Here is an 18383-nt window from a genome sequence, read left to right on the forward strand (position 1 = left end):
TGTGCACCATGCCCAGCGTTGGAAACAGCCTCATATTAAAGATGATACGGATGAACTCTGAAGGAGAGGTGGGAGCTCTGTCCTCAGTGTGTGACATGTCCCCTCTCCATGTCACACGTCGTCAGCTGGGACTCTTAATTGAGAAAATTACTAATCATGTGACTGGACTCATCCTCTGGCCCACTTTCTTCCCAGGAAGTGGAAGGGGGTGTTACTGTGTCACTGTGAAATCAGTCTCCTGCTTTGCTACATTTGGTCTCTGGCTGGTGGCACTTGCTGGTTTGAGAGGTTATGGAACCTTTGAGGCTAGGGACCTAGTTGTGGACTTAGGTTACTTGGGATGGGTCTTGGGTTTGGTTCTGTTTCTGGGCCATTTCTTTGCTATCCACTAAAATGTGAGGAAATGTGAAGTGGAAACTTCTGGTTTCTTTGGAAAGTCAGTTGTATCTCGGATGGTGCTTTGCCAGGGTAAACACATGAAGGAGTGTTTTCCTGAAACAGACAGAGGTGAAAGGATGTTTTGCTAAAGCAAACACACAAAAGGTTGCATGATGAAGGAGTCTTCACTAATGACATGCATATATTGGTTCGCCTTACATTGCTTTGCTGGGCTCTGTTTGTCGTGACTCCATAGAGAGAAATGTACAAAAAAGAAAGAAAGAAAGAAAGAAAGAAAGAAAGAAAGAAAGAAAGAAAGAAAGAAAGAAAGAAAGAAAGAAAGAAAGAAAGAAAGAAAGAAAGAAAGGAAGGAAGGAAGGAAGGAAGGAAGGAAGAAAGAAAGGAAGAAAGAAAGAAAGAGAAGAGGAAAGGAAAGGAAAGGAAAGAAAAGAAAAAAGGAAAAAACCTTCTGGTGGTGTTCTGGTGGCTTCTTGCTACTTTTGTGGACATAAGCTGATTGGCAGAGTGATGTTAGTTGATACAAACTCATGTGGAGTTTTGCTAAGACAGTCTCTCTGAGGCAAGACACGTGGTGAGGCAAGACTGTGGAGGATGCCTGATGTTTGGAGGGAGTGTAAATAGGACCCAGTGGACAGTGACGAGGCTGGATATCTAGCTTTGCAATGCTTCTTGGTCTTGAGTCTTCACTGATCTTCACTTTGTTGAGAGAGGCACAGCGAAGAACTTCTCCTGGCACAATCATTCCTGCTGACTTGTGCCGATTCGGCTGAAGCCTGGCTGTTTCTGCTAGGTCACGCCACCGCTGCTGATTCGTGTTTTCTATCTCAACACTACTGAACTGGACTGCTGGGTATATCTGTGAAGTGTTTGTGAGTGGATCAAGCCGCCTCTGCTGAATCCTGTGAATTGAACTGCTGATCTCCTGACAATGCAGATGGGATTTGTGCCAAAGAACAATTTCTAAGCAGATCTGCTTCCCCTGTATCCTGATAACCTTTCTTTTCCACTACCCCTGGTGGGTGGTAGGCTAGAAGGGAGGTTAAATCATTTAAGAACCCTTATGAAAAGTGGTTTTGAAGGAAATCTAAACTTACAGAGGAGATACCACCTAAGGCCCCCACAAGTGTTGACAGATACACTCCATTAGCTCAGATAAACTGTATCTCCTGAAACAATCAGATGTTTTGTCACAGTGACAAGAAAAACAGCAAGTTAATGGGAGTTGACAGCCCCAACCCGCTAGTCATGTTCTCCATCTTCCTGTTGTAACTAGCTCCTCGTTGAGCCCATCTAAAGGTGTATTCTGCATCACTGAATTAGAACACGTTTGGAAAGACATTAGGAATGACCAAGAATACACCTGTTAACTCCAGAGTTTGCAAGGTTTTTAGGAGGAACCAGGGACCAAGGCCAAATATAGATAGATGGTTTTGTTATATCGTAACAGTTAAGTTTACTGCTAGGTAGGAAGGACATAAATAACAATAACAATGAAGACCCCTAAGCATGCAATCGACCATGGGCACTCACATACCTGCTTTTATATTAAAAAGTCAATGTTGTCTGGTTGTGGTGGGGCATGCCTTTAATCACAGCACTCATCAGGCAGAGATAGATAGATCTCTGAGTTCGAGGTCATCCTGGTCTATAGAGTGAATTTCAGGATATCCAAGGCTACACAAAGAAACCCTGTCTTGAACACACACACACACACACAACTCAATACTCATTTGCCAATTTGTAGTCCAAAATGGCATAAGTGAAGTTGTAGGGTAGGGAGGAGCACACCTGGCTGTTGCCAGGTGACTGTGGGGGTGGAGTCTAGGCAGAATACCAGGGACTTGGGGCATTGCCCTACATGACTGATGGCCACAGAATTATGGAGAGCTGAGGGCTTGTGTTAGAAGCCTAGTGTCGGGGAGCATGGCCAACAGGTCTGTCCCTTGCAGAATATCTACGGAAGTTAAACCTTGCTCAACCATAACACAGACTGCCTTTCACGGCCCCACATGGTGTGTTTCACATTTTAAAAATTGAAGTTATGGACTTGTGCATGAGCACGAAGCCTATCTAGTGTTACCTAACCTGGTGGAAATGTATTAAGGGTGAATGACAGGGAAAATAGAGCCACAAGCCATTAGATCATTAACTTGTCTTTCCCTTCTCACACCCTGGAAATCTGCTCCTTCTGTGGATTCATTTGTTTTGCATATTTCATATAACAGGACTCCTAGAACACGTGTGTCTGTATGAGATACCTTCTTTCACCTAGCATGTCTCCTCAGGTTCCCTCCATGTCACAGTGTGTATAAGGAATCACTCATTCATCTATCTGAGCTGTTCCTAATTTTTGGCCGCATGAATAACACTACTGTGAACCTTTGTGTGCAAGTTTTTGTGTGAACACAGGTTTTTCACTTCTCTTGAATGTATAATGGTATGTGAGATTTTTCTCTGGAGATCACATGAGGCAAAGGCCTCCACCCCTCCCAACTTGGCACTGCCACTATCAGGAGCTGGTAGAACCTTCGAGGGGTGAGGGTCAATGTGAGGTCATGGGTATGTCCTTGAGAACAGAGAGACTGTAGCCCCATCCCAGCTCTCCCTGCTTCCTGCTCACCTCGTGGTGCGTTCTTCTACACACTCCCAACCATGCCTCACCACAGGCCCAAAGGCAACAGGGCCACCTGGCCTTGGGGTGAGACCTCTGAACCATGAGCCACAACAAATTCTACCTAGGGCTGGGAAGATGGCTCAGCAGACAGTGCCTGCTACACCAGCACCAGGACCTGAGTTTGATCCCTAGCACCGTGGAAAAAAGCCCTGTGCAGTAGCATATGCCTGTAATGGGTGCTGCAGCGGTGGGGTAGCAGGAGCCCGGGACTAGCTACCTAGTGTGTTTGGCCATACCAGAATGCTCCAGGTTCAGTGACAGACCATGCCTCCAAAAGATAAGGTGAAGAGAGACTAAGTATGCCAAACATCAGCCTCTGGCTTCCATATGCACACAAGCTGAGTAAACTCATATTAGCTGACTAACCCTGACTAGCTGACTAACCCTGACTAGTTGACTAACTCTTACTAGATGACTAACCTTAACTAGCTGACTAACCCTAACTAGCTGACTAACTCTTACTAGCAAACTAACTCTTACTAGAGGACTAACCTTAACTAGGACTAACCTAACTAGCTAACTCTTACTATCAGACTAACCCTTACTAGATGGCTAACCCTAACTAGCTAATCCTAACTAGCTGACTCACCCTGACTAGCTGACTATTCCTAACTAGCTAACCCTGACTAGCTGACTCACCCTTAAGATCTGACTCACCCTGACTAGCTAACTAGCCCTGACTAACTGACTAAACCTAACTAGCTGACTAATTCTTACTAGCAGACTAACCCTTACTAGATGACTAACCCTAACTAGCTAACCCTGACTAGCTGACTCACCCTGACTAGCTGACCCTTATTTTCTGACTAGTAGCAGCTTACCGCAGACTCAGGAGTGCAGCTGCTATGCCACCTGGTGTCTCTGAAGAGAGGCCCCACTCTTTTCCAAAGGGCCAATCCATCTTCCCCTCCAGCAACACACTGGTTACTCTGGGCTCTTCTATTCCTCACAAAGGAATCAAAATTTCTCTCCTTGGTTCCGATTTTTTTTGGGGGGGGGTTGGTTTTTTGGTTTTTTGGATTTGGATTTTTCGAGACAGGGTTTCTCTGTGTAGCCCTGGCTATCCTGGAACTCACTTTGTAGACCAGGCTGGCCTCGAACTCAGAAATCCGCCTGCCTCTGCCTCCCAGAGTGCTGGGATTACAGGTGTGCGCCACCACCACCCGGCTCTTGGTTCGGATTTTTAAAACCTGGGAAAAGATTTTATTTGGCTTCGCCTGGGTCAAACACTGACCTAGTTTCTCATCTGTGGAACTAGAGGGGAGGGGTCGGTCACCCAAGAAGTCCGACTTAATACATGACTGCAGAGAGTCTCCCTGACAGTGGCACACCAGGCAGGTGATGATAGATGCTTTCCACAGAAACCCAAAGTAAGAATAATGCCACTCCCTATGGATAATGTAAACGTACAGAGGTCGATACTGTGACTGAGAGGGTGTGACTTAGATTGGTGTTTAGGTATCTGGGCCCTAGAGGGATGAAAGACCTGAAACCGTCAAGATGATGTCATTCAATAAGAACTTGACCTGCTCAAAAGGCCCATAGTGCTTCCCGTGATCAAGCCGGTTTTGTAATAACGAGCTCTTTGTTTTTCATGGAGGGCATGCCTATCCAGAACAAAGGGAGTTTCTCTTCCCAACCTTTCCTGCCACTTTCCTGCCACCCACGTGTGGCCGTGAGAGCACATTCTGGACACTGGAGTGTAATCGGCAGTCTTGGATGCGAGTACTACGGTTTCATTTTTACTTATTTTTTAAAATGCCTTTCAGGACTGGCAAGATGGCTCTGTGGCTTGTCACACAAGCCTGACTATCTGGGTTCAATCCCCTGGGACTGAGTTTGATCCCTGAAACACAGGTAAAGCTAGAAGGAGGGAAGTAGATCTTTGATCAGCATGTATGCGTACTGTGGCACATGCACGCATGTACCTGTGTGCGTGTGTGTACATACCCATACATCTGCCTCTTTTACACACAGAAATAATAAAAACTAAAACAAGTTTATATGTATATATATATATATATATATATATAAAATATATTGTATATCATGTCATATATATCATATGATATACAATATATTTGATATATATGTAATATATATAATATATTTGAGACACTGTATTCCAGGCTATGATAGAGCTTGGTGTGTGGTCAAGGCTAGCCTAAAATCATGATCTTCCTGTCTCAGCCTCCTACATGTCAAGGTTATAAGCACTCACAACTATGCTGGTCAATGTGTAAATTCTTCCAGACAGCAATTCTTCCCTCTTCTCTGCCTTCCTTCCCTCCTACAGCTGGAATATGGGTACGATGACCCAGGCTACGACAGAGTTAGACTCTGCCATAGAAATCCCACCTTGAGAGCGTGTAGAACATAAGACGGCAGAAGTCTGGGCAAATCACAACGGCGGCTCCTGCGATAACTCTGGGCTGCCCATGGTGTGTGGGAATGAGATTTCTATTTTAATGTCACCATTAGTTTCTGTCACTCTTTGCTGAGCCAGGTCCGAGCAGATGTGTGTGCTGTGTGCCAGGCGGCTTCTTAATTTTCTTGCTTGTGTCCTTCTTATACTTTCCCTATGACTCCCCTATAAAGCACAAGGCACCAGAACTGATTGCCTTCTTTACCACGAGGGTCTGGGGACTTGAACTCAGGCCAGCAGGTGGCAATAAGTGGCTTTACCTACTTCAGCCTTCTCATTGCCACCCCTTATTTCCAAAAACTGACATCCATTTATAATTATACAGCAAGAAGAACTAACTGTAGTCAACACCTCAACTGCATCATATAATAGTTGGTATGTGGTAAGAGATTAGCTTTTGAGAAAAAATGATTTAAAAGAGGGGCAGAGGGGCAGGAATGGGGAGGGGGTATAAGTCTGGGAGGAACCGGAAGGAAGAGAAAGGTAGGGGGGTGAATATGCTCCAGATACATTGTATCAAAGTCTCAAAAATTTAATAAAAATACTAGATATATATAAAAAGAAATTAGCCTTTGAAATTTGGGGGGAATCCAATTCTCTGCCTAAGTGTGTTTGCCAAGGATTTTTTGGGCTGCCAGACTTTTTAATAGCATGCTAAATTAGTATCCTTAGCTCTCCTCAGATACGTGCCAACTGTAGTACATAAATACCAATTTTTAATGACACGTTGAGTTGATGACTCACGAGTACCACCCATGGCGTCATCTGAAAAGGCCAGCCTGTGGCATCCATGTCCTCGCCATGCAATCAGTAAAGACGAGTTGTTAAAATTAAAGTTTTAATCTGTGGTAACCATATTTGCTCCTCAGTGTGCCTTCCACCATGACATTCAGCCCTGCCTCAGGCCCAAAGCCAGAGGCCACAGCAGCCATGCACCTCACACTCTGAGGCCACAGCAGCCATGCGCCTCACACTCTGAGGCCACAGCAGCCATGCGCCTCACACTCTGAAGCCACGAGCCAAAAAGGAACCTTTTCTCTTTTTAGTTCTTTTCTTGGGTCTTTGTCCTAACAGCAATGAAAACTGCTCAATACGTGAGCTAATATTATGAGGATTATACCAACAGGAGTATACATTATAAAAGGAATTACACAAAGCCAAACAATTCTTAAGTTATTGCTAACCACAATTGGTTCTTACACTATAATCAGCCAATACCACAAGCCTAATATTAAAGATAGGGGATGTCAAATTCTATTCCAAATTTCTTTCCCACAATTTCGGTTTTGGAAGTTGCTCAAGGCTCATGCCAGGTCCTGGTGTCTGCCCCATTGGGCTTGTCTCTTGGATTGGAAGCTTGGTGTTACCTTTATGCTTTCTGACCTATTTTAAATCTGGTTGGTGAAGATTAATATAATATAAACCAGATAAAAAGAATCTTCAAATTAGACCAACAGGCTAAACAGCATACATTACAGTATACACTGAAAGCAAACAGAAGAGTATGCCGTCATCTGCCCTGATAATGCTGTATCCTATAGGAGCAGTTGTGGCCTCTAAAGAGAAGATACATTTGAAATTAAGGCCTATACAAAAACTCCTGTGATTTAAAACGCAAAATCCAGGTGCTAGAGAGATGGCACAGTGGTTAAGAGCACTGACTGCTCTTTCAGAGGACCTGAGTTCAAGTCTCAGCAACCACATGTCAGCTCACAATCATTAACCATCTGTAATTCCAGTTTTGGGGCGGTGACACCAGCTTCTGGTCTCTGAGGGCATCAGCATGCGACTGGTGCACAGACATACATGCAAGCAAACACTCAAACCTAAGAAATGGATAATCTAAATTTGTTACTCAAAATGCTCCACGACTTACTGTCAATCTCCCCATCATTTTACTGTCTATTCAATTCAGCAGCCTTTGCAGAGAGCCTGAGGTGCCACTACTTAGAGGTGTGAGTCCAGTCGCGGTTCCTCCTATAGAAGAGGTCTAGGAGTCAATAGAGAAAACAAGACAGACCACATAAACCAGAACAATGCGGACTATATCAGAGGGCTGTAGCAAGAAATAAGTTCATACACAAAAAGTCAAGAAACAAGTGTTGAATATGCACTAGTTGCTGGATTACAGGAGGAACGTATGTCCTGCGAAGACAGAGGATGTGGGTAGATTCCTTAACCAGTGATAGCTGGCTCAATTAGTGAAGGAAATTCAAGCTAGCTGGGGCAAAGAGAGAAGAGAAACCAATGAAAAGACATTTTTTAAAATATATATATATATTTTACTATATATATATACACTCACTGTTTCCATCTTCAGCACCAGAAGAGGGCATCAGACTCCATTACAGATGGTTGTGAGCCATCATGTGGTTGCTGGGAATTGAACTCAGGACCTCTTAAAGAGCACTCAGTGCTCTTAACCGCTGAGCCATCTCTCCAGCTCACAAAAAGACATTTTTAAGTTTCTCTGTTTCTTCAATTAATGGGTTGAATGACATCTTCCAAAAGGCATGTCTTGTGTAAGATTCCTAGAACCTACATGTCAACCTGGTAGATGTAATCAAAGCATCCTAGATCATGGATTTGGCCATAACTCCAAAGACAAATGTCTTTGTAAGAGACAGAAGCGGGAAGATGCACAGAGGATGGGCTATGAAGAAATAACAGCAGAGCCAGAGACACGAGTTATTTAAACAAAGGCAAGCTGGACATTCCCAAGGCTGGGAGAGGAAAAGAAGGCTGCTCCAAAGACTGCAAGGGAGAGGGGCTCTGTCAATACTGTCCTTTCCAGGGTCTACCCTCTAGCATTGCAAGGGAGTAAATTCCTGTGTGTATAAATGAGTTAGGAGGGGAGAGAGAGAGAGAGAGACAGAGAGAGAGAGAGACTGAGACAGAGAGAGAGAGAGAGACTGAGACAGAAAGAGACACAGAGAGACAGACAGACAGACAGACAGAGACAGACAGAGACAGAGACCCACGGGGAGAGATCTCAACAGGGAGCACCCTTCCCAGATCCTCTCCTACTTAGAGCTGCTCTCATCTCACTGTGACCTCTCTCTACTTCTGGTTTCTGACAGGCTTTCCCTGTCCACCCTTGTCCGTCGCTTTATCCATCAGTTGGCCTTTGTATCTGAGCACATGCCAATAGTGATTTTTTTTCCTGTTTATTTTATGTCGACTGCCACTCTCTTTTCTACTAAGTCTTAAGTTTCCTGGGAATAAAGATTCTGCTTGTTTGATTCACCATTACACTCTCAGCTTCCCAATACACACATCCGATGGACCCTCAATAAATATTTGATAAATGAACAAAGGCCGAGGACAGGACAGAAGAGACATCGATGCAAGGAGCCCCATCTCATCAGTGTCCCCCTCCCAGTCTGTTAATGTAGCACAGGCTAGCCTCAAGCTCTTTACATAGCCAAGGATTACTTTGAATTTCTGATCCTTCTATCTCCACCTTCACAGTGCCAAAGTTACAGGCATGGGCCATGCCAAGTTTATGCCTGGATCATGTAGTACTAGGCATCAACCCTTCTGTGCACTCTACGCAAGCTCTCTACCAACTAAGCTTCATTTCCAGCCACCAAATGCAATACCTACTTTCCTTCTTTTCTTTTCTTTTCTTTTGTTTTCTTTATCTTCCTTTCTCCTCTCCTCTCCTCTCCTCTCCTCTCCTCTCCTCTCCTCTCCTCTCCTCTCCTCTCCTCTCCTCTCCTCTCCTCTCCTCTCCTCTCCCCTCCTCTCCTTTCCTCTCCTCTCTTCTCTTTTTCCCCAGTGCTGGGGATGGAGCCAAAGGCTCTGGCATGCCAGGCAAAGGCTCTACCATTGAGCCACATTCCTTTGTCTTCATGGGAGAGTTCTCTCCTCTCCCTGATCTCTGGGCTCCCAGGCCACACCTGCCTCCTCCTGCATCCATTTTTCACTCCACTCTGGAGCCCCACTTAGCCTTCTTTGACTTGTTTCCCTCAGCACACATGAAAGATCATATCCTGCCCTAAAAGAAGAAAACTTGCTTCCATAGTTTGACGATAACCTCTGTCTCTAAATCTACCATCTTTCCTTATATCTAAGGGTGAGTGGGTGAATCTTCTCCCAACACTCTCTCCCCCACCCACCTCTCAGGTTTCTCTGTGACTGGCTTCAGTCCCTGCCACTGCTGTGACACTGTTCCAGATCAGCCCCGGTGACCTGCCAGCTCTGGTTCTGTTTTCCTTCTTATCAGCCTTGGCAGTGTCTCTAGAAAGCTGTCCCTCCTGATCCTGCTCTTCTGAGACACAGGTGTTCCTCTTTGGGTCACTTCCAAGTCCCCACAGGAGTTCTTTCCTCTTTCTCTCCGGGAATTGCCATTTTGGTCTCTTGTACCTGCCCTCCTGCCTGTATGTTGTTGCTTTTTTTTAAGCAATTTCCCTTCCTGTGCTTTAAATAACCATTTGTAGATGTGAATGGGCATGCCTTTGGTGACCCAAATTTATATTGCCAACTATCTTCTAGATATCTCTATTTTTATAGCCCTTTAAATTTCATACGCCCCAGGTTGAATGTCCCATCTTTATGTATTCCCACAAACTACGTTTTCTCTATTTTCTCTCCAATGGAGGAAGAGATGATGCCAAACCTCTCTCAGCTACTCAGGAGCTTGCCAAGCTGGTTCCTCATCCCCTGGCTGACTCTGGTGCCAGGTCCTATTGAATTCACCTTCTAAATATCTCTTGAATCCATCTGTTCATCTCCCTTTCTCAGCTTCTGCTGAACTCAACCCTTTTTTTTTTTCAACCTCTTTCCTGCATTGTCTCGGCAGCATCTGGATTCCTCCTCTGGTTGAAGCATCACCTCCTCTTTCCTCTCATATTCTTTTTTTCCTTTTGGAGATGTACTCTCACTGTTTAGCTCGGGATGGTCTTCACTCACAATTTGCCTGCCCCTGCCCCCCATGACTGAGTTGCACCATCATATACAGCCTTGTTACTTTGTTAAGTGTCTTTGTAAATGAAAGAGAAACATAGTCTTATATAGTCCAATGGTGATGAGGCTAGTCCCCTAGCGGAAGCACTCAAATTGCATTACCCTCAGGAGTCCTATCTGAGCCCAGTACACAGACACATATCCAGCAATTGTTCTTTTTTCTTTTTTTAACCATGGAACCCTGGCATGTCTGAAATTCTGCTATGAATTCCAGGCTGATGCATAGAGATGCATCTGCCTCTTCCTTCTGTGTGCAGGGATTAAAGGCACGCACCACCACTCCCAGCATCGAGTATGTATGAACGTATGAACGTATCTACATATGTATGTATTTATTATTTTGCAATTCCTGTATTTTAAGACGTACTTCTTTTTACATTTTACCATCTCTGAAATAGAAACGCAGTCTCAGATGTTGTTAGATACAGCACTGCTGTGTTTACATTCTTTTCTACCCACTCTGATATGTATTCTTTTTACCCATAATCCTAAGTCAGCATTTACCTCCAGATGTTTCTCAAGTGCAAAGCTGATCTGGTTGAGATTCTCTGGGGAAATCTGAAAGGGCTCTAACTTGGGGGGAGGGACTCTTTAGTCCCTCCTCTCCTAACCCTTCCTCTGCACCCCCTCCTACACAGCTACACCTCTCTACCTTAAAACCAAGGAACTATATTTGCAACCAGCTCCCCAAAATACTTAAGTGAAGCCGGAGCCCTCTGCACAGAAGTGTCTTCTGCCCTAATGGCCTCACTTCTTTTAAAAAAATGCAAAGTCCTCCTCCTCACTCTGAGCTGGGCCTGAGCCCTTCCTTCATGCATCCAGGGACCCCAGCTTGTGGTCCGTGCCATTCCTAAATCAAGCAGCATGCCAACGCGTGCCATTTCTCTGATCTTTTGTTACCAACAGAGTTCTCTAACTGATGTTTTTCTTTATATATACCCATTTCTAGCAATGCCCAGCAATGTAGGAAAAAAAAACTTTGAAAATAATGAGCTAAATATGAGGGAAGCAAGAAGGTTCCCCTTATATAGGATGTAGAATCTTCCACCTAACCATCCCCTTACCCTAGGACAAGCAAGAGGACACCAAACCACTTGGGTATCCAGAAACCAAAACCACTGTAGACCTAGTAATTCAACCCTCAATTGAAGGTGGATGGTGTCAAGACCTTTGGCATCTGTCCCTCCCCCTTCTCTCCTCTTAGAGTAGTACAGCAAAATCATGTAGCATTCTACCTCTTGGTCACTTGTGCAACTCAACATATGAGGCACCAAGGAGGGACTCTCCTGACTTGCCCACTTGAGGTTCCCATCTGGACCCCATCTCCCACACCTGTGAATCTCACCGAGCCTCAACACCAATAAATAAATACAAGCACAAGCTGAAGTTTCATATAAAAACATTTATTTTAATAACTACCTTAAGGCGTCAACATTCTATGGAGTGGGAACAGTTTCTCCATATCAACCCACTACTAGATTTCAATTCTAGAAACTGCCCCAAATAGACAGAAACAGTCCTCCTTTCTGACCTAGATAATTTAAAGCCAAGGACTCCAAGTCAGTCATGGAAAAGTACCAGGGTTCTGTTGAGATTTTAAATAAAGCACTCCTGATGTGGTGGCCTACCTGACAGACAGTCAGACTGGCCAGTGGTAGTAACAGAGGGTTCTCCTAGCACAGATGAGTACCCGGTTTTGGTCCCCAGTGCTAGGGTGGGGATGGAGGGTGACCATACCAAAACATGTTGGCAATTGCAGGACCAATGTACTTGAGCTATTCTCCGTGAAAAATCTGGAACTGCAAAGCAAAGTAAAAAATAAAAATAAAAAAATAAACAGAGAACAGGAGAAAGGGTGTCAAATGCGAGGAGAAGAAAAAGTAGAGAATTTATCTCTAGAAACATGGCAGTCATGAGAGGGTGCGGAGACACAGGCGCTTGGGTGGCGATTAGGGAAAGGTGGACAGGGAAGACTGCAAAAGGCCATGCAGAGGAGAGGGGCCTCGAGGCTACAACAGACTGGTGCTGTTGACAGCGTGCAAGATAAGGAAGAAAGAGAGGCCAGAAAGAAAGACCAGGCAGAAATGTGAGGCTGTTACCGATGAAGTGTGCTGCTGTGCCCTCTTCAAAGGCGGCTAAAGAAATATTTGAATCAGGGTGGACTCCACAGACCAAGAGAGTCTAGCATCCCCCCTCTTGGGGTGGAATCAAACCCTGTCAAGTCGCGTGTTCAACCTATGTGGAAGAGAACTTACATTCTCAAAGCAAAAACTTCACAAAGAAGTCAACATGAAACAGATGGAGCGAATCTCTTCACTTCACAAATCTTAGACTAAATAAAAAAAAAAAAAGCTCTGGGTATCAAATACCTTAGCTGAGGGGATAATTCCTACGGATTTTGGCTTCCTAGGAAATGAATTCTCTGATAGCGAATCCTCCCCCAACTCCTCCGGCACTGAGCACTGCAACTTGAGGCGAGAAGTAGGAAAACGAAAGGCAAAGCCAACCTTGGTCTGTAGCTTTCAGAGTGATTTCACTCTCAGTCGGACTTCGTTAGGTGTGTTTGAACTCCTTGAAGGGAGGGAGGGCGCTGGAAGCCGCCTTCTCAGTATTTCGGTATCTCCAAACTGAAAGAGATTTGGTTTGGATCTCAATGGGGTTTTCCGGATCCCACCGGATTCTGCAACTGGGGACCCCAAGCCCCTCCCCAGCCGAGCTAATAAAGAGAAACTGTGGGGAGGCTGTCTATTGGACCCCCACCCTGTGGGCTCTGGCTGTAACTCGTGCCGTGGGGGGAGAGGGACTGAGCCGACCTCCTCTGCTTTTGTTTCTAGCCTGGCGGCCACTCTGAGAGACAACCAGTCACCTACCGGCCTGACACCGCCCAGGCCCCGGGGTGGCTGTGCACCCCGGAGCCGTTCCCCTCCGGCTCACTTCGCCCTCGGCCTCACCTCCCACGCTGTCCGCGACCGTGACCAGCCTGACTCACCCGGGACGGGTGGCGGGGTTGGGGGATACTTCAGAGGGCGGAGGTACAGAAGGCGGGCTGAGCCCTTCCCCCAGAGCCGGGAGGAGGCGTAGCCAGTGCGCAGGTGAAACCGACTCCGACCTATCCCGGGAACTTTCGCTGCGGGGACTCGCTGCGACAGGCCAGCGTCGTTCAGGGGCGGCCCGGGAGCCGCCCCCTGCCACCAGAGTTGCGCGCGGGGACTCAGCCTGGGCACCCGCCCCTGGAGACCCTCGGCCCTCCCGGAGCGCCCTAGGGATGCGGGCGGCGCCGGCCTCCGCTGCTGATGGAGGCGGGTGGCGCCACCCCGGGCGCAGGTGACACTCGCCGGGCCTGGGTTTCGGTCGGAAGGGAGGTGCGCTGGGAGCTCGAGACGCAGCCGCCCCAGGGACTACGGACCCGGCAGCGATGGCGGGAGAGCTGAGCCAGGAGGCACTGCTGGACTTTCTGTGCCAGGCCGGGGGCCGAGTGCGTAACGCAGAGCTGCTGAGCCACTTCAAGAGCTTCCTGCGCGACCCTCACGTGCCTCCAGCTCAGCTGCAGGAGCGTCGCGAGCTCTTCAAGGGCTTCGTGAACTCGGTGGCCGCAGTGCGCCAGGACCCCGACGGCACCAAGTATGTGGTGCTCAAGAGGAGGTACAGGGACCTGCTGGGGGAGGACGGCCTGCAGCGACCCGCCCCCGCAGACGGACAGCCTCGGAACCACTGCCGCCGTGACCCGGAGCCACAGAAGCCGCGGGCAGCTGCGGGGACCCGGGTGGACGTAGGTGGCGATGAGTTAGTGGGCAGCAGCGCGCGGAAGGCGACCGGGCCAGACCCCAGTCCGGAGGACAGCCCGAGCCAGAGGACACCGGGGCCGGAGGCTGCTCAAGCCAGAGGCAGGTGTGCGGCGGTGGGGACGCGGGGACGCTGCTGCTGGGAGTGCCAGCAGAATGGCTGGAGACAGCCGCCGCCGGAAGATCTCGGAGACCCTGCAGCCGCCTGCGAGAAGCCCGAGCGCGCTGCGCCTGCCCGGGATGACCTCGGAGCTCCGGGGTGGCTGCGGGAAGGAGCGGCGGCCGAGCGCTCGCCGGTGTCTGTAACGTCTGTCTGGCCTCCGGCCGCCGTCGAGGCTGCTGGCAGCCCGACGTCCCCGCCCGCTCTCCCGGCTCCCTCCGGAGAGCCGCTGGAGCTGTTTACTGCCGGCTCCCCGAACCATTCAAGCCAGCAGCTGCAGCAGCAGCAGCAGCGCACTCGAGAGTGGGTAGCCAGATGCCCGCAGGTGCCCGAGGCCGGGATCCAGGGTCCCACTCGCGCCTGGTCGGTGTTGCCAGACAATTTCCTTCAGCTATCTTCAGAAACCGCCTCTGGGGTCCCGGAGACCAACTCGGCGCTGCCAGAGCCCGCTCTGTCTTTTCATTCTCTCCTTCCCGGGGTTCCTGACGAATCCTCTGAATCCTGGCCGGGGAACGCTCCACCTACTGTCTTTCGAAGCATTCGTTGTCAGCTGTCCCTACAGGATCTGGACGACTTTGTAGATCAAGAGAGCCAGGAGAGTGAGGAGAGCAGCAGTGGACCCAAAGAATCTCCCGGAACCCCCGAAGAGGGGCTGCAACCTGTCCCGAGAACGTTCTTTTGGGGCGAGCTCAAGGATCCAGTCGAGGATCTGTTTGTGTCACCAAACGAAGGCAGCTCCTACCTGATCCGGCCGGGCCTCAAGAATAGAGGGAATGCGCCCAGCTTTCGGAAGGCCCCAGCAGTGGCTAAAAGCCTTGGAGACCACCTGCAGGAGCCCTTCCCTGCCCCCAAGTTCCGGAGGTCTGTCAGGAGGAGCTCTCGAACAGGGAGAACCAAATCTCCTTCTTCCTCAGATGAGGAGCATCTTGATGAGGACTTGTTGAAAAGGAGTCGGCGCCCACCTCGGTCCAGGAAACCTTCCAAGGCAGGAGCCCTGCCCAGCCCAAGAGCGGATGTTGTTTTGATACAGAAATTGGTAGATGCTAATGCTGTGGCCAGTCAGCCATACTCCTCATGGGTCCCAAGCAGAGATGGATCTGCAGCCCTGATACCCCACAGACCTTCTGAGCACAGGTCACCCCTTGTCCCCCTAGATGCCAGAGAGCATGAGTGGATTGTGAGGCTTGCCAGTGGTTCCTGGTTACAAGTACTGACGTTGTTCTGGGAGGACCCCCAGCTGGCTTTGCACAGAGACTTCCTGACTGGGTACACAGCCTTGCACTGGATAGCAAAGCATGGTGACCTGAGTGCCCTTCAGGACTTGGTCTCTGGAGCCCAGAAGGCAGGGATTGCACTAGATGTAAACGTGAGGTCCAGCTGCGGCTATACCCCACTGCACCTCGCAGCTATTCACGGGCACCAGGGAGTCATCAAATTGCTAGTGCAAAGACTGGCTTCTCGGGTGAACATTCGGGACTGCAGTGGCAAGAAGCCGTGGCAGTATCTGAACAGCAATGTCTCTGGGGAAACGTGGCAGCTCCTGGGTGCACCCCGGGGCAAACCTATCTTCCCTGTCTATTCCTTAGTCCGAAGCTCTTCCCCAGCCAGGAAGGTGAAGAGCCGGGAAGTGTCTAGAAATGTCACCCGGAAGACCTCATTGGCTGCCCTGCTCAAAACTCAGCACAACAAATGGAAATTGGCCAGCCAATATGAGAAATTCCACACCCCAAAGGAGAGAGAAGAATACAGTGACTGAGGTGGGCTTTTCTCTCCAAGGGGCTTGCGGCAGCGCATGCGCGCACGCTAAGTAGGTGGAGAGAACCCAAGGGAAGCAGAAAACTGTTAGGAGTTGATAAAGATAGAGGACCCGTGAAATGGTGTCCTCAAGGGTCATCTCAAGTTCTTGAACGCTCTTACGGTCTGTGAAAAGTGACTGAAGCTAATCCAGTCACTCAGGCCTGCGCGGGGTCCCTCTCTCTCCTGAGCCAGCCAGGGGTCAGGGCACAGGAAGGCTCAGTATTTTCTGAGGCAGTGCCAGCCAGGCCTTACTAGAAAGGGAACAGACGCGTCAAAGGGAGGCGATTCGTGCAACACCATAGCTTACACTCTCCCTGGCTGGAAGTTCTTTGGCTTCTGTTCATCTCTAGAATAAATCTTGGCTGAGTGGAGAGCACCAGGTTTAAAGTCAGATGGCTTCCCTTTGCTTCCTTTATGCGCCTTTTAGCGATTCCAACCAGTGGAATAAAATTGTTCCCGGAGAGTGGAGGGTTAGATTGAAGAGATTTCCTCAGTCCTGCGTCTTCCCGAGAGAAGGCGTCGTCTACAGCGCTTGGTGTAAACTGATGACCGATTTCTCTGGGTGTCATTACCACTGACAGGAGAAGCAGAGGAGTGACATCCAGGAATGATCATGACTCCACTCCCTAGAGAAATGACCACATTCAGACTCTGTTTTGTTTTCTGTTTGTTTTTGCCGTTGTTTGTTTTTGTACCAACTCAAAGTGAGCTTCCCAAGAGTAAACACATTTTGGTTCATCTGTGTAATGACTGAAACTCTTCATCCTGCAGGGGAAGATTCGTTGTGTAGCAAACAGGGTCATCTCTAACAGCGTTCCCCACGCCAGAAGGTCAAAGTTGGGACTGGGGAACGGAGCTGGATTCCCTTTGGGGAAGCGGTAGGGCTAAAAGCATCAGAACTTTGTTAAGCTGCTAAGTATAATGTTATTTGCACTAAACTTTTTGCCAATTAAGATTAAATATTAGCCTTGAAGTACTGAATGTCTAACAGGAAGTGTCTCATTCAGCTCTCAGGAAGAGGCCGATCACGGCAGGGCCCTGGCTGAAAGGTGATTCTGCCACTCCAGGAAAATGTGTAAATTCTGAATATAAATCCAAAGAGGGCTGAAAAGTTCAATGTTCAAGCAGAGATTACTTTTTTATGGAAATATTTTCATGTGTGATGATGTATTTTTTTAAAAGTGTTCTTGTGGGTTTTTTTTTTTCTGGTTATTTTCCTTCATTAAAAGACCAGCAGATTGTTATGTTATTATATTGTATCAGCTGATTATTGTTAATGTTCTTATATAATGAGCTCTGTGATTGTCAAATCTTTTTTGTTTCTTTGTAGTCTAACTATATAACTTTGCTGAAATCAATCTCATTCTCTTGTCTGTCTCTCTCCTTTTCTCTGGGGACCTCATGTGTATTCACATGCATATATATATATATATATATATATATATATAGTCAAAAAGGCAGAATAATCCATTCTGTGAGTTTTTTCAATTACATGGCCTTTTCATTCCGTACCTAAAGGGTGAAATGGAAAAATCAAATCAGAAAAGATGAGAAAATGGCTGTGTGTGTGGGGGGGGGGGGTGGGGGGTGGATGCGCGCACTCGCGCGCATATGTAAGTAAATTTAAGTTTACAAAACAGACATTTATATAAATAATCTAGTAAACAGCTTCGTTTAAGAGACAGAGGATATAACATGCTGTCGAGACTGGATCAGATTATTCAACACATACTTTGCACAGCTCTGTGGGGTTTATAAAGGTGAGCAGGAAGCCGGGCAGTGGTGGCGCATGCCTTGAATCCCAGCACTTGGGAGGCAGAGGCAGGAAGATTTCTGAGTTTGAGGCCAGCCTGGTCTACAGAGTGAGTTCCAGGACAGCCAGGGCTACACAGAGAAACCCTGACTCAAAAAACCAAAATAAATAAATAGATAGATAGATAGATAGATAGATAGATAGATAGATAGATTAAAAAATAAAATAAAATAAAATAAAATAAAATAAAATAAAATAAAGGTGAGTGGGACAGGTTGAAAGGATGTCTCTCCACTAGGAGCTAAAACTCTAAACTATTTGCTCTTGGCTGTTTTCTACCTTGACTTGTTCCCAGGCTGTCTTTCAAAGCTGCATTACAGCAGAGAGAAGTGTGCACTAATAGGCAAGAGGAAGAACGGGATATA

General features: G+C 47.5%; 1 protein-coding gene across 1 annotated transcript; it reads left to right on the forward strand.

Moving 5' to 3' along the window:
* Positions 1 to 13697: 13697 nt before the first annotated feature.
* Sowahb (sosondowah ankyrin repeat domain family member B) lies at positions 13698 to 17325 on the forward strand. The gene has a single exon (XM_052198696.1). It carries the CDS (start codon positions 13882 to 13884, stop codon positions 16162 to 16164), a length of 2283 nt encoding a protein of 760 aa, XP_052054656.1. The 5' UTR covers positions 13698 to 13881; the 3' UTR covers positions 16165 to 17325.
* Positions 17326 to 18383: the final 1058 nt, after the last annotated feature.

This window comes from Apodemus sylvaticus, chromosome 11, assembly GCF_947179515.1.
Source record: "Apodemus sylvaticus chromosome 11, mApoSyl1.1, whole genome shotgun sequence".
In the NCBI taxonomy this organism is placed as follows: domain Eukaryota; kingdom Metazoa; phylum Chordata; class Mammalia; order Rodentia; family Muridae; genus Apodemus; species Apodemus sylvaticus.